The sequence below is a fragment of the Felis catus genome, chromosome A3 (assembly GCF_018350175.1).
Source record: "Felis catus isolate Fca126 chromosome A3, F.catus_Fca126_mat1.0, whole genome shotgun sequence".
NCBI lineage: Eukaryota > Metazoa > Chordata > Mammalia > Carnivora > Felidae > Felis > Felis catus.
In genome coordinates, this window is record NC_058370.1 from 119,437,482 (window position 1) to 119,465,353 (window position 27,872).

Consider the following 27,872-nt stretch of genomic DNA (forward strand, 5'->3'; position numbering starts at 1 on the left):
AAACATGGATCTGTGTATTTTCATTGTACAGAAGTCAGCCTGAATAGTTCCCTACATGGATTCAATTGTTTCGTTCAAATAGAAGATACCAACTCAGCAGGGCACTTGTAACCGTTCTATGCCTCGGACTTGTTCCAGCCCCCACGGGAGGCGGGCAGACACTGAAACAGCGAGGGCTTTGCCTGCTGGTTTCCCTGGCCACAGGGTCCTGTCTCAATTGTCCTTGTACTTCATTAATATTTACAGTCTCAATTTTTTAAATTATAAAATTATTTGTGAAGAGTTCAAATAATACACGTTTGCTTTAAAAGCAGCAGAGGGGCGCCTGGGTGGCGCAGTCGGTTGAGCGTTCGACTTCAGCCAGGTCACGATCTCGCGGTCCGTGGGTTCGAGCCCCGCGTCAGGCTCTGGGGCTGATGGCTCAGAGCCTGGAGCCTGTTTCCGATTCTGGGTCTCCTTCTCTCTCTGCCCCTCCCCCGTTCATGCTCTGTCTCTCTCTGTCCCAAAAATAAATAAACGTTGAAAAAAAAATAAAAATAAAATAAAAATAAAAAAATAAAAGCAGCAGAGACCCCTGAGTGTGCTTCTGTAGAAATATACGTTCTCATATTTCCTTCTCAAATGACGGCACGCACTCAATGCATGCTTTGCTGCTAAAAACACACGTTAGGATTGACAAATGAAGCGACATTAAGCCTTCGTTCCCTTGGTTGTCACATAAAGAAGGACTGAAAAGAAAGTTCTGGAGGTAAATATAAGAAAGTAAAGATTTCATTTCTAAATTCCATTTCTAAAAAGACGGCCTAAAGAAATAAGCAGACAAGTGAGCAGGTGAATGTACCAAGGATGTGCGTTCCAGTGTGTTTATATCCTCCACAAAGCGCACTTGGCAAAACCAATGAGGATATATCTACCAAAGGAGTGCTATGTGGTCATTTAAAATGACAACATATCGGGGCGCCTGGGTGGCTCAGTCGGTTGAGTGGCCGACTTCGGCTCAGGTCACGATCTCTCAGTCTGTGAGTTCGAGCCCCGTGTCGGGCTCTGTGCTGATAGCCTGGAGCCTGTTTCGGATTCTGTGTCTCCCTCTCTCTCTGACCCTCCCCCGTTCATGCTCTGTCTCTCTCTGTTTCAAAAATAAAGAAACGTTAAAAAAAAGTTTTTTAAAAAATAAATAAAATGACGACGTATAGCTACACCTACTGATATGGGAAAATGTTTAGGCTCTACAGCTAAGAAGATAAAAGCGTCCCAGAACAGCATTATACCAGCCAATTTTGGTCCATACCAAAATTGGGTCCCTTTGTGTCCAAATATGTGTGCACTGAAAAAGAGAGATATCAAAATATTAACAGTATCTTGCTACTTGATTTTTCACTTTTTTCTTGCTCTGTAAATATTATTTGAATTATTTTTTACAATGAGCATGTGTTTCTATGGTAGAAAAAAATGTTATTTTGAAAGAGTTCTTCTGAACATTTTGCATATTTAAAAATAGAAACTTGTCAAGCAAAAAACAACAACAACAACAACAACAAAAACAAACCCATAAACAAAATACCCCCTGGAATTTAGATTTGTACAGAAGGGTGGACTACATTCGAGGTTCTCGAGGAAGCTTGGACTTCTGTTTTGGGAATCAATTCTGTCTGATCGCTGACAGTTCCCTAAGCGTGGAGGGGGAAAGGGGCTCCTGGTTGAGTTTAGGGCAGGGAAACATTGGCAACATGTCTAAATGCTTGGTCTCTTTCACAATGATGCATTTCTTTCCAGAGTAGTATTTTTCCTCAGTGTTTTTGTCCTTCATCCCCACATTCTCCCATTTCCTCTCAACCAATGATCCCTCTTCATTGAAAGAGCATAACATACCAGTTCAGAGTCCCAGATAAACCACAGCGGACACAGACAGAGGACCTCTGAGTCATCCATTAAGTCCCGGAAGAAGACTGGAGACTCTGCTACGGCTTTTCATTCCTTGAGAGAGACTGGAATTGGAGAGACCTGGAGAAAAAAATTTAAAACGTAAATGAGAAAGGGTAGGGGGAGAAGATAGGCTGAGAATTAGGATTCCCCTCTCTGGAAAGATGGATGCAAAGATGCAAAGAATGTGTCTGGTTTGCTGGTTGCTGTAGCTTCAGCATCTAAAATATGCTTGACATGTAACAGGCACTCAGTAAGTATTTATTGAATGAATGAACTATACAGACCACAGCAAGAACAGGGACTTTTGCTCAGAATCAGAGACCATGAGAAGCAAACAGCTGGAGGGCCGGTGGGGGGGGGGGGCGGTGGGGGGGGTGGCGGGTGAGGGAGGGGAGCACGGGGGGAAGTGCACTTCTGAAGTGTGAATGAAAGATGAGGGCAAGTCAAGGCTCTCCTCCCAAATGGTCATTTGGTGGAACAAAGGGTCTAATTAAAGTTTTACATGAAAAGGGAGGCACTTAAGTTGGAATCTTTAAGAAGAGCATAACGGGGGAGGGGGGCAGGCACCTGGGCGGTTCACTGGGTTGAGCATCTGACTTTGGCTCAGGTCCTGATCCAACGGCTTGTGAGTTCCGGCCCCGCCTACGTCGGGCTGTCTGCTGTCTGCTGTCGGGGCAGAGGCCGCTTTGGATCCTCTGTCCCCCACTCTTTGTCTCTCCTCCACTTGTACTCTCTCCCTCTCTGTCTCTCAAAAATGAATAAACATTAAAAAAAATAGCGTAACCAGTTCGAGGTACCTGAGAACAAACAGCGATGTGTATTTTTTTTTTTAATGTTATTATTTATTTTTGAAGGAGAGAGAGACAGAGCATGAGCAGAGGAGGAGCAGAGAGAAGACACAGAATCCGAAGCAGGCTCCAGGCTCTGAGCTGTCAGCACAGAGCCCGATGCAGGGCTCGAACTCATGAACTGTGAGATCATGACCTGAGCCAAAGTCAGACGCTTAACCGACTGAGCCACCCAGGTGCCCCAGCAATGTGTACTTTAGATGGAGGCATCTGTAACCATGACAGCCAAGGGTCGTCTTTTGTAGCACACTACTGAAAATCGCTCAGTTTCTCTTACGCATAGAATGTTTAGAAACAGTGCTCGCTCCGGCAGCACATATACTAAAATTGAAACCATACAGAGATTAGCACAGCCCCTGTGTAAGGAGGACACACAAATTCGTGCAGCGTTCCAGATTTTTAGAAAGACAGATACCATATGTTTTCACTCATATGTGGATCCTGAGAAACTCAACAGAAGACCATGGGGGGGGGGGAGGGCGAAAAAAAGTTACAGAGAGGGAGGGAGGCAAACCATAAGAGACTCTTAAACACTGAGAACAAACTGAGGGTGGGTGGGGGGGGGGTGGGGAGAAGGGAAAGTGGGTGATGGGCACTGAGGAGGGCACCTGTTGGGATGAGCACTGGGCATTGTATGGGAACCAATCTGACAAATTATGTTTAATGTAAAAAAAAGAATGTTTAGAAATAGCATATAACTTATGTAAAGCTGGGTGAACGTGACCTAACTGCAGACCTAGAACTTCAGAGACGCCACGAAAGCCCTCTCCAATCCGATCCCACTGCCTCCCGCCCAGAGGTAACTTCTACTCTGAATGTGATCAACGTAACACTAAGAAAATTTTTTTGTGGTGAAACACGGAAAATTTACCACTTTAACCAAGCGTACAGTTGCATAGTGGAAGGTACGTTCACAGTGCTGTGCGACCGATCTCCAGAACTCATCTTTCGAAACTGAAACTCTATACCTATTCAGCAACTCCCCATTCCCCCCACTCCAGTCCCTGGTAACTGTCATTCTACTTCCTGTCTCAATGAAGGTGACTATTTTGTATACCTTATATAAGTAGAACCATACAGTGTTTGTCCTTTGGTGACTGGTTTATTTCACTTAAGTTTCATCCATGTTGTAGCACGTGACAGGATCGCCTCCCTTTTTAAGGCTGCATAGTACTCTACCGTGTGTATACGTATACACACATTCAGCTGTCAATGCGCATTCGGGTCGCTTTCCCCTATTGGCTATCGTGAATAATGCCACTATGAATGTGGGTGCATAAATCCCTGCTTTCAATTCTTTGGGGTACGTACCTAGACATGGAATTGCTAGATCATATAATAATTCTATTTTTAATCTTTTGAGGAACGATCATACTGTTTTCCATAGCAGCTGGACCATTTTATATTCCCACCAACAGGGTACAAAGGCTCTGGTTTCTCTTACATCCTCACCACCGTGTGCTATTTTCTGTGGGTTTTTTTAAAAAATATTTTTATTTATTTTTGAGAGAGAGAGCAAGTGAGCGAGCGAGCAGGGAAGGGGCACAGAGGAGGACACAGATTCAGAAGCAGGCTCTAGGCTCTGACCTGTCAGCACAGAGTCCGACGCGGGGCTTGAACTCACAAACTACAAGATCATAACCTGAGCCGAAGCCAGATGCTCAATAGACTGAGCCACCCAGGTGCCCCTATTTTCTGGTTTTTTGGTAACAGATATCCTGATGGATGTGAGGTGATATCTCGGTATAGTTTTGATTAATGATGTTGAACTAGTTGACTAGTGATATTGAACATCTTTTCATGTGCTTATCGGTCATCTGTATATATTTTTTAGAGAAACGCCTATTTAAATCCTTTGCCCATTTTTAAACTGGGTTATTTCTTGGTTGTTGAGTTGTAAGAGTTCTTTGTATGCTCTGGATATTATCAGATATATGACTTGCAAATATTTTCTCCCATAGGTTGCCCTTTGATGCACAGAAATTTTTTATTTATTTAAAAAAAATTTTTTTAACGTGTATTTATTTTTGAGACAGAGAGAGTCAGAGCATGAACAGGGGAGGGTCAGAGAGAGAGGGAGACACAGAATCTGAAACAGGCTCCAGGCTCTGAGCTGTCAGCACAGGGCCCGACGCGGGGCTTGAACTCACAGACCATGAGATCATGACCTGAGCCAAAGCCGGATGCCTAACCAACTGAGCCACCCAGGTGCCCCTGATGCACAGAAATTTTTAATTTTGATGAAGTCCAACCTATTTAGTTGTTGTCGTTGCCAGTGTTTTTGGTGTCACAGCCAAGAAAGTATTGCCAAATCTAATGTCATGTAGCTTTTCCTGTTTTCTTCTAAGAAGTTTATCAACTTAGCTCTTATGTTTAGGTCTTTGATCCACTTTGAGTTAATTTTTGTACATGGTGTAAGGTAAGGGTCCAACTTTCATTCTTTTGCAGGTGGCCCATTTTCCCAACACCATTTGCAGACAAGACTGTCCTTTCTCCATTAAACGGTCTTAGCACTCTTGCCAAAAATCATTGGACCACATCAGACTTATTTCTGGGCTTAAACAAAAACCAACTTATCTCCAGAAGGTTCTCCTTGGGCCAGTGATGGGGCTCAGCCCTGCTGCCCCCTCCAACCGCCCCTCCACTGACTGCCTCTGCTGGGTTCTGCGTCTGCTCGCTGAAGAAGCTGAACAGGCGAGAGGAGTCTCTTCCCTTGGGCGCGTGGGCCCCAGTTAGCAGGGGTTTTGAGTCCTAACACCACAGCTGATGGCTGCAGGGGAGGGAGACCAGAATAATCCTTTAGAAATGAGTTGCACAACTGACAAGGCACTCACTGATGCTGATGCGCTTGCTGAAAGACTGAGAGATCATGATGACGCAGCAGAATCTCCGACCGAGCATACCACCGCTCTCAACAAGTGAGCAGACGCGATGAGCAGGATCAGGAAGAAATTCAAGAGCTTAACGAAGTTGCAAGACATTGGCCACAGTCCGCGTTGGTTATGGGAATCCAGCAAGAAAGCAGACAAATCAGAGAAGTACAACCAAAGAACAAAGAATTGCATACATCCCTGGAAGAACATCCATAGTTAGACTGCTAACGGCTAGCAAAAAAGATGATCTGGATATAACGATGAAGTCAAAAGAGCAGCACTCCCAGACTGACATGGGTTGTTGTAACAGCTCTGGAGTCTTCTTTGATGCATCCTGACACATCTTTGAAACATCTCAACACGGACCAGAGAGGAGGCACTTGGAAGCAAATCAGAAATTCCAACTGCATGTTGATCAGATAACGGAAATGACAGCAGTAATGAGGAAAGCCATTGAAACTGATAGGCAACAGGGGTGCAAGGTACTGGAACAGATATTTCAACTTGAACAAGAAAACAAAGGGTTGAGAGAGGTCCTTCACAGGAGTGCACGTGTGCATGAGCCGGGGAGGAGCAGAAAGGGAGAGAATCCCAACTCAGGGCTTGAGCCCACGAACTGTGAGATCATGACCTGAGCCTTTATCAAGAGTCAGAGGCTTAACCGACTGAGCCACCAGGTGCCATTTTTGAACCTTAGGAAAGATGTGCCTGAAAGTCCATCTTTGACAGTATTAGTGACCAGTAGCAACCAGAGTCTGAGGAATAGGTGAAGAGCCTGTAAGTCTTTGGGTTTCATATACTTCAGATGGTCACTGGGACTGGTCTACTAAAGTGAATGAGTTAACAGAAAAATCAATCTCAAGCTATGCTTTTTTCCCCCTATAGTACGTACAGTGGATTGGCAATGACATTTTCTTTTTTACTATTTTAGAGACAGAGAGAGAAGATGCAAGTGAGCAGAAAAGAGTGGCAGAGGGAGGGAGGGAGGGGGAGAGAGAGAGAAAGAGAGAGAATCCTACGTAGGCTCCATACTCAGTGTGGAGCCCAATGCTCAATCCTACGACCCTGGGGTCACGACCTGAGCCAGAGGCAAGAGCTGATGCTCAACTAAGCCACCCAGGCGTGCCTATAAGTATTCATTTGATTTTTTACAAAATATGTATCTAGTATGTAAATTTTTAAAAGCCACTAGAAATAGAAACGGACTTTAACATCAACTGAAATCTAAACTTTTCTTATTTTGTGATTATAGGATTAAAGAGGATAAAAAGGTAAAAAGGTAAAAAACAAAACACCATTATTTCCAGATCTTTCCACTAATGTCCTTTTTCTGTTTCAAAGCCAACCCATGATACCATAGTACATTTGTCATGTCTCCTTAGCTTCCTCTGGTCTGAGTTTCTCCGTATTCTATTTTTTGTGAACTTGATAGTTTTGAACACATTCTGTGTAGATGTCCCTCAGTTTGTGTTGCATGTTTTTATGACCCAACTGGGCTAATGGGTATTTGGAAAGAACACCCCTGAAGTGAAGTGCCCCTTTGATCACATTATGCCGGAAGTATGTGGTATCTACATGCCAGCACTGATGCTAACCTTGGTCACTTAGTGAAATCAGTGCTTGCCATGTTTCTCCACTGTAAAGATGCCTTGTTTTCCCTTCTCATACTCTATTTGCTGGAGTTGAGACATGAAGTCCAGCCCACACTCAACCGAGGATGGACATGTCCCACTTCCTGGAGCACAGAGTCTACACGAATTATTTGGAATTCTTCTGTATGAAAGACCTCTTTTCTCTTAACTGTTTTAGAAAACATTTTTATCTCATACGTAGGCCTCTCAGAAACAGACTTAAGTTTTGCCTGTTTTTGAACCTGTCCTGTCAACGAACATTTCTTATTTATAAATATTTTGCTATTAGAGAGCAATGGTGCTATGCACTCTCTTGCACGCGTCTCCTGGCATTCCTGTGCTGGATCACAGACCGTGTGTCCTATTCAAATGTGCAAAATGCCAAGCTGTTTTCCATATGAAAACATATGTTTTCCATATGAAAATGATGTTTTCATATCAATTTGTATTCTCACCAGCGGTGTGTGATCGTTCCTATTGTTCCACATCCTCATCAACACCTGATATTGAGTCTTCATTTTTCCTGATGGGTATAAAAGAATAGCTCATTATGATCCTAATTTGATTTTTCATTACTAATGAGCCTCTTTTCATGTTTATTCTCCATTTCTACATTATTTTCTAAAAAATGCCAGTTCATATCTTTTGCCCATTATTTTGTAAGTCATCTTTCTTCTTTCTGATGTACGGGAATTCTTCATATAACCTGGATCCCTTGAAAGATAGATCTATATCAGGGTGACATAGATCGTGAGAGAGAGAGAGACGTTTTCTCCTTTGTAGGATGTATCTGTATCTTTGTCCCTTTTGTGGTTTGTCTTTCCATTCTGTCACATAAACAAAAGTTCTTATTTCAACACAGGCAATTTTTTTTTTTTAAGGTTTATTTTTGAGAGAGACAGAGCGCAAATGGCAGGCAGGCGGGGGGTGGGGAGGGGCGGCAGAGAGAGAGGAGACAGAATCCGCAGCAGGTTCCAGCCTGGAGCTGTCAGCAGAGCCCAGCGTGGGGCTCAAACCCATGAACTGTGAGACCATCACTTGAGCCAAAGTTGGACACTTAACTAACTGAGACCCCCAGGCACCCCTCTTTTAAAAAGATTTTTAATATTTTTATTTATAAAATTTCTTTACACTTGACTTAAATCGTGGCAGAGACATCTCCAAACAGTGAAATAAATTTACCCCCAAGGAGCAATGGGGAAAAAAGTGTTATTCTAAAATGTTTTTTGTTTTTGTTTTTTTTTAACATTTATTTATTTTTGAGAGACAGAGCATGAGCAGGGGAGGGGCAGAGAGAAAGGGAGACACAGAATCAGAAGCAGCCTCCAGGGTCTGAGCTGTCAGCACAGAGCCCAACGCGGGGCTCGAACCCAACGAACCGTGGGATCGTGACCTGAGCGGAAGTTGGATGCTCAACCGAATGAGCCACCCAGGAGCCCCAAAAAGGTGTTATTCTAAAGCAGGACCCTCTTTATACCCCTAGCAGCCACATGACTGACTAAAATGGCTAAAAGTTACAAATGAGTAATTAAAGGCAAAATCTGCCCCCAAGCCAAGGGAACCACCCTTTACCTCTGGTAAAAACTAAGGCAAACAGTTCTTCAATACTCCCTCACTTTATTAAGTGTAACAGGGTACTTATATATCTAAACATTTACTGTAAGTTTTCAGTGACATTTAAACTCTGAATTACCTTTCCATAATTAAGTTTCTTTAGGCACATTGGTTTGTATTTTATAGAAAACACGCATCTTTAGGTCACAAATAGGAAGGAGTATACTTTGCAAATGTTACAAAGATGATTCCAAATCTCAGAGAACCTCTCTCCTGAACTGCAACCACTCATTTAAGTATTTAATGAAAATAGAGCCCCCAAACAACTGTTTAAACATAACACTGAGAGATTCTGCTGATTAAGAAATCCCTGAAAGAGTAGTAAGCCGTGATTACTGGAAAGCTCAGAATACTAGCAAGGCTTAATTGCAAAGTATTGAACAGAAGGCCACAAATTTGTCTTTTCCTAAGAGGAGATAGGAACTAAGGATGTCAGTTAGTAATGCATTGGAATGGCATTGCCTAGTGCGAGTGTTGCGCAGAAACTCCAGGTCACCTCTCCTTTATTATTTTGGATAAGCTTCCACTATCATCGCATGGCCCTGTGAAGGAGAAAAAAAAAGAGCTCCATTAGAGCAACGGAAGGCAGTGAATCCAGCCAGTCCTGAGGCAAAAGGGAACAATGGGAAAAGTACGGGCTTTGGAGTCCGATCCTGGGCCTGCCTTTCAAACACTGTGTGATCTTGTGTGTGTATGGGCAAGGGGAGTGTTGCCACTGGCATCTAGTGGGTAGAGATCCCGCTAAACATCCTACAACACGGAACACAACCCCCCCCATAACAAATAATTATCTGGCCCCAAATGTTAATAGAGACAACACTGAGACACTCTATATCCACAATGCGGGATTCCTCCTCTGGTCTCCCAGTCACATTTGCATCACTTATTTGGCTCTTGATGAAACAATGCCAAGTTTAATCTACTTTTTAATCATCTCCTCTCACCTTCACCAGACTGTAAACTTCTAGAAGAAAGGTACTGGGTGGTATTCTTCATTCATCCACAAAAGCATCCGGTATTGGGTTTTACTCTGTGTGCTAGGTGAACAACCAGGGAGCACACGCTAGAAACCACAAGACACTAACCCACGTGGGCTGCCCACCCCGCACGATACTGTGCCCTCGTTATCTCCCTCAGTTAAGCCTGGCACAGACAGATGGGGGGGGGGGGGCTCCAGTCCTGACTATGGTTTTCTCTGGACAAAGGTACACAGACTGAAAAGTGCTTTTCATCATGAAGTCTGAAATACTCTAGCCTACAAAAAACTGACCCCTTGTTTCTTCAGTTTCTGAGACAGGTCATAAATAAAGGCTTTTAAATGCAAGATGTTTAAACTTTTATATAGCTTATTATTTATCTTGATCGGCAACAGAAAGTTTCTGTAATCTGGAAGAAAACCAGATCTGTTTCCTTCAGGACTGGGGACAAAAAGATTACAATCAGCCCTCCTTTTGGATTTTATTCCCAGAGTGAAATGCCATATGTAGCAGGTAGGAAGTTGTGTCTGTAATGCAAGTAAGGCCAATGAAAGAAATCTGTAGAATAACAAATTCCCCCCAAATAAACAGCAATAAGTTACCCAGCAGTAAATTAATTTTCTAATTAAGGTATAATTCAGTTTTCAGGAAAGATAATTTACTTTTCGGAGAGATTTTATAAATATGACCTCAGGGTGACTAGATAAATGAGTAAAATTTTATCTAAAAAAAAAAAATTTTTTTTAAGTTTAAGACCGAGACAGTGCAACTGGGGGAGGAGCAGAGAGAGAAGTAGAGAGAGGATCCCTCTTCGCACTCAGCACAGAGGCCGATGTGGGGCTTGAACCCCCGAAACCATGAGATCATGACCTGAGCTGAAACCAAGAGTCAGACGCTTAACCGACTGAACCACTCAGGTGCCCCGGCTCTCATTTTTTTCTACACGCTTTTTGTATATAGAAACATAATGAGGATGTATTCCTTTTAAAATTAAAAAATATATATAAACATTATTTTAGGAATAGAAATAGCTCGAGTTTAAAAACTATCTTCCTTCCAAAGTACTATCAAGAATTAAAGTTGTACCCTCCTCCCTCAAAAGAGGCTGCTTTTTTTTAGTTGTTTGTCATCAGAAATACTGCTCTAAGGATGTTTCAAAGTGGACCAAATGAAACGTGCTTGGAATGAGCTGGTTTGGTTTCCAAGAAAATGACTTTCCAGAAGCACCTCTGAAGCTGCTGTGACATACCTGCCCTCCAGCGGCACAGGCAGCCACCAAGCCATACTGGCCTCCCTCCTTCCGTAATCTGTTGGCAGCTGCCATGACCAACCGGCAGCCAGTAGCTCCAAATGGGTGTCCCAGGGACAGCGATCCACCCCAGTTGTTAAACTTCTCCAAAGGAGGTGACCCAACCTGGCTCCCACAAAAACAGACACAAATATAATGATGAGTTTACTTTTAAGGTTAAGAATCAGGCCAGACTCCTAGCAAGAGGAAGGTAACAGAGATGGAGAAAATGACTAACTCGAGACACGTCACGTATTACTTTATCGTAAAGAAAGAAATTCTAGGTCAATTCTGAAAGCCACTGTCTATTTACCTTCACCTAACACCAGAACTAGAACAACAAAAGACAATATAGAATTTTACTTTCATTTTTTCTAAAGATTTCCAGGAACTATTTTGCAACTAAGAAATAAATACATTTAATAAAATAAAAAATTCTTCATAAAAAGGAATTGCTTTCCCCTTCATATTTTTATTAACAGCCCAAATATTACTGTGCTTTGGAAATTCAAGCATACTTTTAATCACTTACCTTGGTTTTTCTACCCATGTAATTTTGTGCAAACCAATCAGAATCCATGGCTTTAAAATTAGCCAAAATCTGACCCTACAAGGGAAAGGACCTTGTTATTAATGTCCCTCGACATTAAAGTTGAGCAAATCTTTACATCAGTTTTCAGTGAAATCTTCCTAAGGAAACATTTGCTTCTTTTGAAGGGCCTCTAAGAGATCACAGCAAAAGGTATATCTTCAAAACTGCACAACTGGATTCCCCCCATTTAACACCCCTTCCAACAGTATAGGTCAGTATTTCAAATATAAAGCTCCACTTGTGTTTTACAACACTATCATAAAACACACTTGGATCTCCCCAACACAATACATTTTTTATGATTACAGTCCTTTGATATGTATCTTTTAAGTGACTTACTGAGAATGCTTCATGAAATTCAAAAGCATCGATATCAGTCATTGTTAATCCTGCCCTTTCCAGAACTTTTGGAGTAGCGTAAGTTGGTCTAAAAAGAAAAAATAATGTGTTTAATTTTTAACCTAAGAACTCCTTATCCTCCAAGGTGAGTTTTACATAAGGTATTACAATGCCCTCCACTCATTCACTGCTTCTGTACAAATATTAAGTATTGGGGGCACAATAGTGAACTAAACAGACATAGCCTCTGTCCTTACAAAGTTTACATTCTAGAGTCAGGGATATAGCTAATAAACAAACTATGAAAGAGAAGGGCAAACAAATAATGTGAAGAATTAGAAAAACACAGAGCTGTGAGGGATGGGAAGACAGTCTAAACACCAGGAGGCTTTCATAAAAGGCCATTATAAAGACTATGTAGCAATATGAAAAAATGCTTATGACACCTTAATGAAAAAAGAATACATTATAAATGTAGAAATGTATACAAAAAAGAGGAAAAAAAATCCAAAACTGTAAAATAATATACCAACATAAAGGATTATTTTTAAGAATCCAACACACAAAACAATTATGAACTCAGAACTTAATGTACTTTAAAATCTATATAATAAATGTGGGTAATCAAATACTTCTAATGATAGTCCTAGGATATTTCTACACTGTTACCTACCCAAGTAAAAGTTGATCTTTTGGATCCTGAGACACATACACAAAATCCCTAGGTAAAAAACAGAGGGGTTAGCTCCAGTAATAAAATAAAGAAACTGAGGTGGCCATTTATTTGAACATTTACTTTACCTCAAATATGCCTTTGGCTTATAACCCATGGCCAGAGCTTTCTCCTCTGCCATTATCAGCATTGCAGATGCACCATCAGTCTGAAATGTTAAGCAGAACAATAACATTAAATTCTTCAGCCTTTCTGGAAGTCTTCGTACAACCATTTTCTATGTAGTGTTCCTGAATCTATCAACTAATTACACTGTATACAGAGATTTTATAAAACAAAACTATTTTCATTTTATCCATAATTAATGGGCGACCCAAATACACACACTGACCCATTGTTTTAAGGAAGAGGGTAGAAAAACCTGTCCAAAAGTACCATCGTTATCAAAATGGACAAAGAGAATAGGTAACATGAGAAGTATGTATTCATAATAAACTTAAGCCAAAAGATTTTTGCTTTTGGCACAGAATATGAGAAATCTTATGAATTAAAATAGTCTCTCATTTACTTACTTATTTTTACATTTTATGGACTGTTTCTGAACTTGTTTCCTGCCTGTGGAAGGAAACACAGGCTTCGAGGTGATATGAAAGAAACAGGCAGGCAGCTGAGAACATTGGAACCATGGTCTTTCCTCTCTGGACACACCCCATATACTTCTTACCAACTGAGAAATCAAGTTGAGAGACAAAGAGCTACCACTGAAAAAAAGCCTTATACCATGACTAAAAGAAAGATCAAAAAAAAAAAAAAAAAAAATCCAGGGGCACCTAGGTGGTTCAGTTGTTTAAGTGTTCAACTTCAGCTCAGGTCATGATCTCATGGTTCATGAGTTTGAGCCCCACGTTGGGCTCTGTGCTGACAGCTGGAGCCTGCTTCGGATTCTGTGTCTCCTTTTCTCTTTGTCCCTCCCCTGCTCGCCCTCTCTCTTTCTCTCAAAAATAAACATTAAAAAGAAAAAAAAAATCCAAAACCCATTACTTCGGAGTTTGCAACATAAGAACAATTTCTACCACATTCTATGATATTATTTTAACTTAGTAACCCTGAAGTCACGATGGAGCTACCTTACCACCAACAGAGGAGCCATAATAAGGTCTGGAAACAGTGGTGACCATACATAATAATGGTTTATGGACATTACATTAATATGTTCAATGTGCCATTGTGCAAAGTTACAATGAATGTGGTGCATCAACACATTGCCCAAAACCCACCTATCTGTGATGTGCTGCCTCTGATGATTTGCATTTCTGACTTCCAATGACTAAACCTGCCCCTTTAGCACACACCAGAAGTAATCAAGGAAGTTCAGATCTGGCAAGAGTATAGCCCACCCCATATGGCCCTATCATTCAATTTGGTGGTGGAAATGATTATCTAACCAGTCCTTCACCTCTCACGCCTAACAAGATGGTGGCGTACCATCCTGTTGGAATCATTCCAAGCACCCCTCCCCTAGCCCAAGAGTGGGCGTTAAGTAGTCACTTAACAAGGTCAAACATGTCAACAGGTACCCATATTACCCATGCAGGTAAGGAAGATACATTGTAAAAGAAATGCTGACCAGCTGGACTCTATCCAGAGGACTATACCCCAAGGTGGTAGGAGAAAAGAAACCACATCTTATGAGCAGAAACAGAATCAAAGGGATGTTTAGTTAAGGAGGAGCCAAAAAACAAGGAAGGATATGAAGCTATATGCTGATAAATAAAACCACCACCCCAAGAAATGAGGGTAGATATACTTATTCTATAGGTTTTATAGGAAAACGCTTATAGAAATTGCTTATAGTAACGTAACTGGGGACCAGTATAGAGCATCATTTTCTAACAAGCGGAGCTAAAAGATAACTTGTCACACTCTCTGCCTACTTTCCACATCTCATACAACTCCTCAAATTCACATCCTATGCTCCAACCAAGCTTTTCCCCAAAGAAACCCTCGCTCTCATACCTCTTTCCTGTTCCCCTTGCCTAGAATGCATTTATCACACTTCTTGAACTGGCTTGTACCCTTCCTTCAAGATTTGCTGCTCAGATGCTACCTCCTCTACGGAGCCTCTCTGACTCCTCCCGTGTGCGTCTTCTCTGTCAGCCTGCGCTTACAACCTCCATCGCATCTTCTCCTGGCATTATCATCACTGGCCTTTCTACCCCCAGTGCCTAGGAGAGCTAATCAGAGCTTCCTGACTGGTTAAATGCCTGAAGTGAACAGCTTTTTGTATCAGAATGGTGGCTAGATTTAGGTGACTGTGAAGGCGTTAAAACTAGGCTTCTTTTTGTTTTTTTAATAATCCCATTTTAATATTTTCATAATGAATAACTTAGATGTTTACGCCTCTATAATACATATAAATAGATCTATTGTAGGCTTTTCTACTGAAAGGCCACAGATATAAAAGTCACTAGTAAACACATAGAGCACACATAGTTACCAGGAAAGAAGAATTTGCAGCCGTCACTGTGCCATAGGGCTTGATGAACGCAGGTTTTAGTTTGGCCATCTGCTCCAGAGACGAAGGACGAATGCCATTATCTTTGGTAACTGTATCTTTTCCTAAAAGAAACATGAACTTTTTAACTCTAAAGAAGTACAAGCTTTATATATCTTCTCCAGAGAAATGTTTTAAAAACTATAAGAACAAATGAAATGTAACCCATAGCTATTTACTAAAAAGAAAATCTTTTACAGTTATTAAGATGTCATCGAATCTTAATCAATACTTTGTTTTAGATTTTTTTTTTAAGTAATCTTTATCCCTAACATGGGGCTTGAACCTACAACCCTGAGATCAAGAGTCGCATGCTCTACCAACTGAGCCAGTCAGGCACCCCTGAACTATATTTTTAAGACATCTGGGAAATAATCTAAATGATCTAACAAAAGGACACCCTACTTTCTTTCTTTTTTTTTTTTTTAAATGTTCATTTATTTTTGAGAGAGACAGAGTATGAGCGGGGAAGGGGCAGAGAGAGGGAGACACAGAATCCGAAGCAGGCTCCAGGCTCTGAGCTGTCAGCACAGAGCCCGACGCGGGGCTCGAACTCACGAACCGTGAGATCACGACCTGAGCTGAAGTTAGATGTTTAACCGACTAAGCCACCCAGGTGCCCAGGCCACCCTACTTTCTTAAGGTATTTATTCACATTTGACTATTCTTCTATTCAGAAATCACATGAAGAATTTTTAAATGGGCATCTACATAAAAACTAAAATACAGCAGGAAGATGTAAAAGCAGACTCCTATGAAAACTTCTCTTTAAAATGTTGTGGAGCACCTGGGTGGCTCAATTGGTTAAATGTCTGACTCTTGGTTTCGGCTTAGGTCATGCTCACGGTTGTGAGATCAAGCCCCACCCCTTGCACTCTTCTGCACTGGCAGTGCAGAGCCTGCTTGGGATTCATTGTCTCCTTCCCTCCCCCTCTCTCTCTCCCCCTCCGCCCCCACCCCCACTTGTGCACATGCTCTCTGTCAAAATAAATAAACATTAAAAAAAATAAAATATTGACCTATTACAACATAAATCAAACCTTGAGTCCATGTTTAAAAGTGAGTGTTCTGGAAACAGAACCAACATACTTACTGAGAAGTCATTTGGGGCTTTTGGAGCTTCAGAAGCGATTCAGAACTCTCAGAACTCCCTAACAGGTGGCATGAAGCATCCTCCTTTATAAAGCTGAGGAAACCATTTTACCTGGTACTTTGAAGGGCACAACATCAGACAGGAGTCCTTCATCCTGGGCCTTCTTGGCCAGGCTGTGAGAGCGCAGCGCGTACTCATCCTGATCCAGTCGAGAAACAGCAAAGGCAGCGGCCAGTCGGTCTGCAGAGTGGCCCATGGTCTCACTGGTGGAGAACTCGGCCACCGCAGGGAGCTGGGGAAGGGAACGTACAGGATCAAGTACGCTGTCAACAGGTGTTATACCATGCCCAGGGTTATCTGGGAAAGTCAAGACCAAGACAGGAGAAGCTTTTTGTGAGCAGGGCGTCTCTCAGGAGGGCTTACAAATTCAAATTTTCTAAGCACCATCTTTTTTCCCCATCTTGAGCAAATAATTAACCTTTCCCTGTAACTAATAGAATCTACAAATGAGCATAACCGATCGTATAACTAATTATGTATCTTTGCAGTGGGATGCTTTGGAAGCACAGGTCTTTACATAAGAGGTCCCAAGTCTTACCTCAGGTGACAGGAAATTCAATCTGAATTTAGAGATTAAAGACAGCCGCTGACCCAGAGTCTTGGCCTTATTGAGATCAAGCAACATCTTCCTCATTTTCCTTGAATGACGAATAGGGACATCAGACATTAACTCTACACCACCTGCCACGACCACATCGCACTGCCCGGAGGCGATCAAGCCAACACCTACAGGGCACAGGTTACAGGAACATGAGCATCTTTTGCAGAAATTAACAGACCACTGATAATTGAAGCTTCTTGATTAAATTCCTATTGTACGACAGTTATCAGCATTCTATAACATGTGTAATTACGATTTTAACTTTTTCAGAGGGATTAAGATAATTTTTTTGAATGACTAAAACTGTATTCAGTGCACTAGAGAAAAACAAGTTTCATTCAGTCCATATGGACAACAGCTTCTGGAAATATCCAGAACATTCTGCATATTTTACAAACTCCCAGCTTTAGTTTTCAGAAAGATTTTTATCCCTACAACAGGAATTTTTACTACAAGCTAGAGAAAGTCTAGCTTTTGAAGATGTAAGGCAGCCTCTGCTCCTCTTTCTGGCCACTGGCGAGTATTTTGTTGCTCTATCTGGAAGTTGTCACATGCTTCATAGAGTGGTGAATGCCCCCAATCACAGCCTGTGGCATCATTTTCTGCCACTCATGAGGCAGGCTGCAACCTGGCCTTGATGTTACTAAAAGAGCACAGTCATCTTTCAGGTTTCGGTCTTTTCACAACAGGCACTGCCACTGCAAAATGTCCCGCTATTTTGCTAGAGTTTGTCAGGAGAATTTGTAACTAATTATTAAAATTCCACAGGTGTGGGGAGAAAGCAGAGGAAAGAGTCTGTACTTCTTACACAGTGATTTATCACTTGGGCCACAACCTTCATGGGGGTGTATTAGACTCCCCTAACTTAACCATTTTTTTTCTAATTTTTTTTTTTTTAATGTTTATTTATTTTTGAGAGGAGAGGGGAGCAGAGAGAGAGAGAGACAAGGAGACAAAGAATCTGAAGCAGGCTGCAGGCTCTGAGCTGTCAGCACAGAGCCCAATGCAAGGCCTGAACCCATGGACCGTGAGATCATGACCTGAGCCAAAGTCAGATGCTTAACTGACTGAGCCACCCAGCCGCCCTGGGATTCACCTGACTTTAAGACCCAACAGGTTAGGGGCGCCTGGGTGGCTCAGTCGGTTAAGTGGCCGACTTCGGCTCAGGTCATGATTTCACGGTCCGTGAGTTCGAGCCCCGAGTCGGGCTCTGTGCTGACAACTCAGAGCCTGAAGCCTGTTTCAGATTCTGTGTCTCCTTCTCTCTGACCCTCCCCCGTTCATGCTCTGTCTCTATCTCTCTCAAAAATAAATAAACGTTAAAAAAAAATTAAAAAAAAAAATAAAACCCAACAGGTTATAAATTATTCATGGGTCAAATTCAGAAGCACCCTCCTAGAGACATACTTCTCCAGCTGATAATCCCTGTTGTGGCCAGCCACATTACTGATGGAGAAACTACATGAATGGTTATGTCCCTCAGGCATAGACAGCAAGAAAAGATGAGAACTACTTCAAAAATCGAAAATGTTAAATATGACCTTATTTTTGAAAAACGACACAAATTCAGAGATCTCTGCTGATCATATACTTTTGTTAAGAGTACTTTTTTTTATGATCGTATAAACGACCAAGGAGAATTAACATGTACCTTCTGCTTTCAAGTAAACATACCTGTGGTCATGGCTTGGTTGGCAGAGATGCAAGCCATGGTGACAGTGTGAGCAGGAGTCTTGTCAGAGAAGCCAGCTCCCAGGGCAGCCTTCAGGAAATACAGGAACGAAACGGTCACTTCTAAAGGAAGCGTTACGTGGAAATGATGTCATGTGAGCACCACTTCTCCGTGTGGTGAATCAGGAAAGGGTTTGAGGTTAATACTCTACAGAGTAACATTCAGAATGAAATTAGGCCCATCATGGAGATGGCCCACTCATTTTTCATCTAGCCATTAACCGACAAGCGCTCTACGAAATTCTTGGTAGCCGGTTTCCAGTGTGGTGAACAGGCTACAGGTCACCTAATTCCTTAGCAATGCTGTGCTCTGGGCCTTCGAGAATATCAATACATAACTGAATTTTAATCTAAATTTCCAAATAGCCTTGAAGTAAACCTTTTAAATCCACCTGGTGGAAGGATGAAATAGGTCATGGAGTAAGAGCCTCACGATCTGTGTTCCTGCACTTGAAAGGCTTGGTGGCAAAGCAAAAGTTACCAAAGCAGAAAGTGATTTCTAAAGAACCAACCACTCCCCTAACAGCCTTCCCACTCAGGTCCCTGCCTGCTCTCCACTCATTCCTCCCACTGCTAGTCCGTCTCTCTTTGTGACTGCCACAGAATTCAGACAGCACCCTGAAGACCCAATGCAAAGGCAACTTGGAAAACTTGCCATTAAGGAGGAGTTCAAGTTGATGAAAGAAACTTTGCAAAAGTGCCTAAGCCCTAAGTAAGCATCTTTGAAATAAGGTCAGACCAGCTAACCAACTGGAAAAAGACAAACCTGTCCAGGATGATGACACAATAGTTGCTTCAAAAGAGAACAACTTGAGGGGTCTTGACAAGAACTGAGGCCCTCCAGGGGCGCCTGGGTGGCTCAGTCGGTTGTGCATCCAACTTCAGCTCAGCTCATGATCTCGCGGTTTCTGAGTTCGAGCCCTGCGTCGGGCTCTGTGCTGACAGCTGGGAGCCTGGAGCCTGCTTCGGATTCTGTGTCTCCCTCTCTCTCTGCCCCTCCCCTGCTTGTGCTCTGTCTCTCTGTGTCTCTCAAAAATGAATAAATGTAAAAAAATTAAAAAAAAAAAAAAGAACTGAGGCCCTCCATTAATCTTGCAAAATGGCCTCTATCTCTATCACTATGGCACAGTAAACGTTACACGTAACATGAAGATACCTATTATTTTATTATAATACTTATGGGGAAAATAATGCTGCCAAAAAAAATCAATATCTGATTCCATTTTTGCTTAAGAATTAATGCATAGATACAATAACAAAATATTTCACAACATTAAAGTTACGTTTTAAAAATAATGCTCTCACTATCCCCCCACCAGCCACCACCACCACTATTTAACTATGAGATTCTGGTTCCCATGAGGGGAATTCTTTTTTAGTGGCCCTTTTCTGAAACTATTTAACTATGCTCAGAATACAAGATCTCCTGTAATTTGGTAAAATAAACCTGTTTCCAAAGTCGAGATGAAGGAGGCTGAATGTTTCTTAAATAAGTTTTACTTTTTTAAAGTTTATTTAGAGAGAGAGAGAGAGAGAGAGAGAGAGAGCCCGCACATGGGAGCGCCTGAGGACGCATGAGAGTGGGGGAGGGGCAGAGAAAGAATCTCACGCAGGCTCCACACTGTCAGTGTGGAGCCCGACATGGGGCTCAAACTCAAACACCGTGAGATCATGACCTGAGCTGAAACCAAGAGCCGGCCGCTTAACCAACTGAGCCACCCAGGCGCCCTGCTTTTATATTTACACTACCCATATATCATCACCTGTAGAAATAGAAGTACGTCATAGGACCATACATACAGTATAACCTTATTCTGGTCTTTCTAAGTAGACTTGATACTCAGTGCCCAACCTACTCTGCTGAAAACTACACCCTGGCAATGGCACGTCAGCCTCTCAATGCAGACCAATTCAAAAAAGGAAGAAAGAAGCAAATCTCCAGGGGCCAGGGGAGGAGAGCACACCAGTGGGGCAAGTGTAAAGGGCACTCAGGTCGTATGGCCCGATCCTCATAAGGTCCTTTCTAGCACGTATCCCACCCTTGGCCCCAGTTGACTCTCAGCCCTGAAAGAGCTTTAAATAGAAGTGGTTTCTGGGGAACCTTGTCCACATGCTTCTATTTAAAGCTTGAACAGCTCTCAAGGCACGCTTAGGCTCTAGATAGCACACTAAGAGAAAAGGAGGAAGACGCCTCTCAGTCAAGGAGAGCAGGGAAATCTGCAGAGGCCTTTCAGTAAAGTCAGGTTCATGGGAACTCAGCAACAGAAGTCTTTAGCATTTCCTATAAACATGACGAATACAGACAACAGGTCCTTCAAAAGCTCTCTAGTTGGAAGGTACATTAGCTTTTAGGTTACAATACAACTACGGAGAGACATCCTCATAACATCCTCCCCCAGGGCAACCTTCCCCTGGAGTGAATGCCCCTGGTATTGGTACAGGGCAGGGAGAGGCAACTATCACACGTCAATTCATAGCTGCGATTTGCACATAGATGTAATATTTTCTGACAGAATTTAGGGAAAAACATTATGGCTTTAAGTATTAGAACAGAAATACTGAAAAAACTGAAACGCTTGGTATTTAGTTTTCAAGTGCTCTTATAAGAGCCACTTTGCTTTTTGCAGAATATAAAAGTTGCAAATGTATTATGACTAGCTTGATGCAGTCGTAAAATTGTCATATTCGACCCAGTCAGAAACATGAAAGCCCAGGGAAAAACCAAAAAAAATCAGGACGGGAAAAAAAACATTTTCTGTTCATAATTTTTTTTCTGCTTCCCTAACATCCTACAGTCGATTCTGTGGGCTTAAGTAACACCAGATGTTCAGCAATATTAGCATTTACTGGCAGGTAAAAATGTGGGGTAGAACGAATACTTCCGGCCCTGCTCATGTCCCCTCCTGGCTGATAGTGATGGAAATTATTGCCCCCACAACTGTACTGAACACAGAGATACGGCAGGCACAAAGCTAGAAATAAAGAAAATGCTTAACACGCTGAAATGTGCTTTGGAGCCAACTTTATCCAAATAATCACTTTCAAATTGAAACAAAGCCCAGAAGATGTGTTTGGACTCTTCACCAGGAAATGCCTGTGTGACGTGTCACACAAGTTTTAAGGTCTGTTATAATCTCAGTTGCCACCAGTGAACACTACCTGGAGCTATGCCAACTAGGGTAAAGGTTAACTCCTATGAGATGGTTTTAAACACACACCCTATGTGTCGTGTCGTTAATGGAAACAAATGAATCAGCAATGCCACCTCCAACAAAAACCATGTTGTGAAATAAGTTCTTTGCATAGTGTTGAAATTTTGAGTTAATTAGTAGCCACCGTAACATTATCAAGGTCACATCAGCCATACTTCCCTACGATCTCTATTATCCTAAGGGATAGAAAAATGAACATATCCCAAAGCAGCTCAAATAATTGATTTGACTTATAGTATGAATATACACTAGTACAGGGCAAGTCATTTGGTTTATACTATAATTCTCTCAAACATTAAATAACATTCATTATTCAAATTGTAAAATCACATTTTAAGTCAAATATAACCTTACTTAAAACTTTTTAATAACTTTTGAAGAATAATTCTGTTCACTGAAATTCAATCGATTCTCCTATCAGTCTCTCGGAACAACATGAAGTTCGTTTTACTCACCTCTCTAGCCACATTGCTAGTCTTCACTTCCTGTATAACTGTGCCAAAGATGATATAATCAACAACATCCTTCGGGACACTGGTCCGATGCAGCAAACCCCTGAGAGAAGTCCAAAGCAATAAAAACCGAGACAGTGCCACGGGTCATCACATAAAACATTGTAATTCTTTTAAAATGACAAGCTAAATAGGAAGAATCAAAAATCATTTTGAGGGGTGCCTGCGTGGCTTAGTTGGTTGAGCGTCTGACTTTGGCTCAGGTCATGATCTCGTGGTTCATGGGTTCAAGCCCCGCATCGGGCTCACTGCTGTCAGTGTGGAGTCCACTTTAGATTCTCTGTCCCCTTTCTCTCTCTGCCCTTCCCCATTCGCACGCATTCTCTCAAAAATAAAACATTAAATAATTTAGAAAAGGATAAAGCAGATACATAAATATAGTAATGTTAATAGGAACCAAAGTTTCAGTCAAAAGAGAAAAGAGAGACAAGTATAAAATCAAAGAGATGAAATAAAATCCCAGGTATATTAAATTTAAATTTGGAGTACCAATATAAACCCATAATTAAAGCTATACATTTGTCTAGTTTTACCCACGGATAGAGACTAGAAGCAGTCACATTCCAGTAGGAAAGGAAGGAGTCAATCTTTTGGGTTTTTTTTAAATGTTTATTTTATTTTTGAGAGAGAGCACAAGCAGGGGAGGGGCAGAGAGAGAGGGAGACACAGAATCCGAAGCAGGCTCCAGGCTCTGAGCTGTCAGCACAGAGCCCGACGCGGGGCCCAAACTCATGAACTGTGAGATCATGACCTGAGCCGAAGTCGGACGCCCAACCGACTGAGCCACCCAAGCGCCCCAGGAATGAGCCAATCTTGAACTCAGACTTGGTTCTTTTTTTTTTTTTTTTCAGACTTGGTTTCTAAATGCCATTCCCCACTAAAGGAATCAGCTTATTTACTTTTTTTTTTTTTAAAGATTTTATTTTGTTTTTTAAGTTTACTTATTTGAGAGAGTGGGGGAGGAGCAGAGAGAGAAAGAGAAAGAGAGAAGAGAAAGAGAGAAAGAGAGAAAGAGAGAGAGAGAAAGAGAGAAAGAGAGAAAGAGAGAAAGAGAGAAAGAGGAGAGGGAGAGAGAGAGAGAGAGAGGGAGAGAGAGAGAGAGAGAGAGAGAGAGAGAGAGAGAGAGAGAGAGAGAATGAGAATATCCCAAGCAGCTTCCCTGGTGTCAGTCTAGAGCCCGAGGCAGGGCTTGATCTCATGAACCATGAGATCATGACCTGAGCCTAAACCAAGAGTCGGGCACTTAACTGACCGAGCCTCCCAGGTGCCTACATATTTTATTTTTAATTAATCTCTCCACCCAACACTGGGCTCAAACTTACTTACAACCCTGAGATCAAGAGTCACATGCTCTACCAACTGAGCCAGCCAGGTGCCCCAGGAATAAGCTTTTTAAAAAAAATGACTGAGGCTAGGTCTAAGGCAAGACAAGTACAAAGTAAATCTCACTGATCTTTTTTGTGCCAAAAATAAGAAACTACTTAAAGACTAACGGGATATCAAAAACAGGAACATGGGTGTACACATTTGTCAAAGTTCATCATACTATACACTTAAATCTGTGCATTTTATTATACTCAAGTTATACCTCAGAAAATAACATTATGCTAAAAAGCAAAGGGACATAAGAGCTTGGGGGTGCCTGGTTGGCTCAATTAGTAGAGCATGCGACTCTTGATCTCAGAGTCATGAGTTTAAGCCCCACAATGGGTGGAGAGCTAACTTAAAAAAAAAAAAAAAGAAACAACCTGACAGGAGCTCCCACAGATAAAATGCGTGAGCTTCAAAAAGAATATTGACTAACCTTAGCTATGACACTATAAGTAAAAGGGGGCACCTGGCTGGCTCAGTCAGTGCAGCATTCGACTCTTGATTTTGGGGTTGTAAGTTTGAGCCCCGTGTTGGGTATAGAGCTTACTTAAAAATAAAAAAATCTTTTTAAATGGTTATGTATTTTATTTTTTGAGAGAGAGAGGAAGGGTGGGGCAAAGAGAGAGGGAGACAGAGAATCCCAAGCAGGCTCCACACCGTCAGTGCAGAGCCCGTCGCAGGGCTCAAACTCATGAACTGTGAGACCGTGACCTGAGCCAAAATCAAGAGTCAGATGCCCAACTGACTGAGTCACCCAGGCAGTCCAAAAATAAAATCTTCAAAAAAACACAGTAAGTAAAAATTCGTAAGTCTTAAAACAAAGAAAAGCTGTTCTTTACAGAAAAATACCAGCCGATAAATGTAGGAGGAATAACAAAATTAGAAAAATCATAAATTTGTAACCTCTGATGTAATAAAACTGATTCAGGCAAAACTGTCAATGAATGCTAAAAACCATCTGGTGAAAGACCGTTGGGGAATGGGCTAGTCACACGGTGCTGTGATACCACTTTACAGATTACTAATTGCAAAAGAAAAAAATGTACCTTTATAATCAAAAGACCTGGCAGTCTGACCATGACTGAGTGGTTAGATTTAGTATCGCATATCATGTGCCTCCTGACATGACAGAATACCACGTGCGTAAACCCATAAAGCATTCTTCCCAAATAGTGTTTAACCTGAAACTAATCAAGCCTCTAGAACGCATCTCCAGTTTACAGGAAATTCATAAGGGAAGTTAAACATCACCATGAAGAAACATCGAGAATACGGGACATTCCATCAAACAGGTGGCCTAGAGTTTTCAAAAGTCCCTGTCCTTTGGGGCGCGGGAATGTTGGGGGAGAAAGAAAATGTTCTAAACTGAAGAGACTAAAAGAGACCTATCCATTTGTAATATGAACCTCGACTGCGTCCTGGTTTGGGGGGGAAAAAAAGAAACTAATGAAAGAAAAGACATTCTTGGAACAATTACAGGGGAATTGACTATGAACTGAACATTACTAGTTATGGAATCACTGTTACTGTTTTAGCTGTAGTAACAACATCCTGGAGGTCCTTATGCTCAGGAGATAAACACTTGAAGTATTTAGGGCTGAAGTTTCAAGATGTCTGCAACTCACTGTCAAATGCTTTATTAAACTATATAGACATGGCCAAATGGTTAACGATTATTAAATCTAGGTGGGAGGTATTTAGGTGCTCACTATATTATTCTTTCAATTTTATTGTACACTTGACAGTTTTTAAAACAAGAAGTTGTGGAAAAACTTGCAAAGCACCAGTCTGGGATCATAATCAGAAATAGGACGGGGCGCCTGGGTGGCTCAGTCGGTTAAGTGGCCAGCTTCAGCTCAGGTCATGATCTCACGGTCCGTGGGTTTGAGCCCCACGTCAGGCTCTGTGCTGACAGCTCAGAGCCTGGAGCCTGTTTCAGATTCTGTGTCTCCCTCTCTCTGCTCCTCCCCTGTTCATGCTCTGTCTCTCCCTGTCTCAAAAATAAAACATTAAAAAAAAATAAAAAATAAATAAAAAATAAAAAAAAGAAATAGGAAAACAAGGGGTAACCGGGTGGCTCAGTTGCTTAACCATCCATCCGACTTCAGCTCAGGTCATGATCTCACAATTCGCTGAGCTTGCCTCCATGTCGGGCTCTGTGCTGACAGCTGGGAGCCTAGAGCCTGCTTCAGATTCTGTGCCTCCCTCTGTCTCTGCCTGAGCGCCCCCGCCCCCCGCCATCCCCATCCCACTCGCGTTCTGTCTCAAAAATGAACATTAAAAACATTTTTTTAATGGAAAAATAAGCTAGTTTTAGGGAAAAGATAATTTTTATTTTTCAATTTTTGTTTTTTTTTTTGAGTAGGCTCCATACCCAATGTGGGGTTCAAACTCACAACCCTGAGATCAAGAGTCACGTGCTCTACTGAGTCCAGGCACCCTGGTAAGTTTTATTTTTGATACACTGCACTTGGAAGTGTCTAAGGGGTCAAGTTTAGAGATTTGGGAACCCTCCACATAACAAAATAAAGATTAAGTAGATGAGATTTTTTTTAAGGAAAAGCATGCATACATAGAAATGCAATGCTGTAAGAACTAAAACTTGCGAAATACTTGTAGGAAAGTTAAAAAGATCCAGTTTTTTAAAGTAGGGAAAAATCATTCAGAAGATGGAAGGAAAATCTTAAAGGCATAATATGAATAAGTCAAAGGAAGACAGGGTCAAGTACAGCTGACAGGTCAATGCTAGAGAATACAAAGAGACCAAGGCCTGGGAAAAGGCCTGGGGAAAGGCCTGTGCATTTAGTGACCACAAAAGCCATTACAGAGAGAAGCTCCCGAAAGTATGGTTACTGAAGAACAGTAGGAATGGAAATAATTATTATGAGATTCAAGGAAATGAATGGTAAGAAAAGAGAAGCAACTGCTGCTTTCATTCATTTTTAAAGTCTGGCAGGAAGAGAAGAAAAAGAATCAGATGGGCAGAAATGTCACCTGAGGGTTTTTTCAAACTAGAAGAGACCTGTGGCTGGTTTCTGAAGACACAGAAACAAGGCACTGATGAAAAATGAATGAGGTGATGCTTCACATGCTACTCCCACTGCAGAAACAGCCACACGTTGTAGGACTTTCACCAAATTACTCACCTGGCTCAATCTCCTGTAACCATACCTAATTTTACATTCTTACTTGGCTTACACATGGATCTTCAAGTCTCATTCTAGGCTTCTTTGTAGATAAATATTAGCTCCCATCTAAAACAATCATCAGGGGCGCCTGGGTGGTTCAGTTGGTTAAGTGTCTGACTTAGTCGGCTCAGGTCATGATCTCCCGGTTTGTAAGTTCGAGCCCCATGTCGGGCTCTGCGCTGACAGCTCAGAGCCTGGAGCGTGCTTCTGATTGTGTCTCCCTCTCTCTGCCTCTCCCCCGCTTACATTCTGTCTCTCTCTCTCTCTCAAAATAAATAAATAAAATAAAATAAAATAATCACCAAATGCATACATTGTATTTACATTGATCGGTTATAACTAGCTAGCTAGCTATAGTGCTCGTGAAGGAATACTGTCACACTAAGAAACTGTTTGTCAAGCCCGCAAAAGAAACACTGCTGACACCTACCAGCTGCTTGAATTTGTTTTGCACACATGGCCAAAATGGAGCGTCAGTAAATCTTGAAAAAGCTAGTAGGTATGTGTTTCTCACCACATAAAAGGTAATATATCCTAGATATGAAAATCCTATTAAACATGTTTCGCATGTAAAAACTAGAGTAACAACTAAAATAAAACTGCATTTACTTACAAAAGTGCTGCTCTAGCCAAATCATGTGGCATCAGTTCCTTATATCTGAGGAAAGAAAAGAAACAATTTAAACTAAAAGCCTAGAACATTAACAGTGTTTTCATTCTATTTGAAATACCTACAGATACCATCTAATATGCTCCTGCAAATGCACTTCATGATCTAAGGCAGTCCAGCAT

At 41.7% G+C, this 27,872-nt stretch overlaps 1 protein-coding gene, 1 non-coding gene and 1 pseudogene across 3 annotated transcripts in view; 2 read left to right on the forward strand and 1 right to left on the reverse strand.

Moving 5' to 3' along the window:
* Positions 1-3,068: 3,068 nt before the first annotated feature.
* Positions 3,069-3,172, forward strand: LOC111559908. Its single transcript, XR_002741378.1, has one exon. It is a non-coding gene; the product is annotated as a U6 spliceosomal RNA (small nuclear RNA).
* A 2,404-nt stretch (positions 3,173-5,576) lies between these two features.
* Positions 5,577-6,219, forward strand: LOC101093096 (annotated as a pseudogene).
* Positions 6,220-8,360: 2,141 nt separating this feature from the next.
* The window catches only part of HADHB (hydroxyacyl-CoA dehydrogenase trifunctional multienzyme complex subunit beta), a 40,340-nt gene continuing 20,828 nt past the window's right edge, over positions 8,361-27,872 (reverse strand). For both annotated transcript variants that reach the window (XM_019827803.3, XM_003984419.6), the window contains exons 5-16: positions 27,694-27,738; positions 22,465-22,564; positions 18,741-18,828; positions 17,004-17,191; positions 16,517-16,697; positions 15,256-15,377; positions 12,887-12,966; positions 12,759-12,806; positions 12,086-12,173; positions 11,687-11,761; positions 11,116-11,280; positions 8,361-9,431 (exon numbers count right to left, since the gene is read on the reverse strand). In XM_019827803.3, the coding sequence (XP_019683362.1) occupies positions 9,396-9,431; positions 11,116-11,280; positions 11,687-11,761; positions 12,086-12,173; positions 12,759-12,806; positions 12,887-12,966; positions 15,256-15,377; positions 16,517-16,697; positions 17,004-17,191; positions 18,741-18,828; positions 22,465-22,564; positions 27,694-27,738 (1,216 nt within the window). In that variant the 3' untranslated portion in view covers positions 8,361-9,395. The remainder of the gene's footprint in view (positions 9,432-11,115; positions 11,281-11,686; positions 11,762-12,085; positions 12,174-12,758; positions 12,807-12,886; positions 12,967-15,255; positions 15,378-16,516; positions 16,698-17,003; positions 17,192-18,740; positions 18,829-22,464; positions 22,565-27,693; positions 27,739-27,872) is intronic.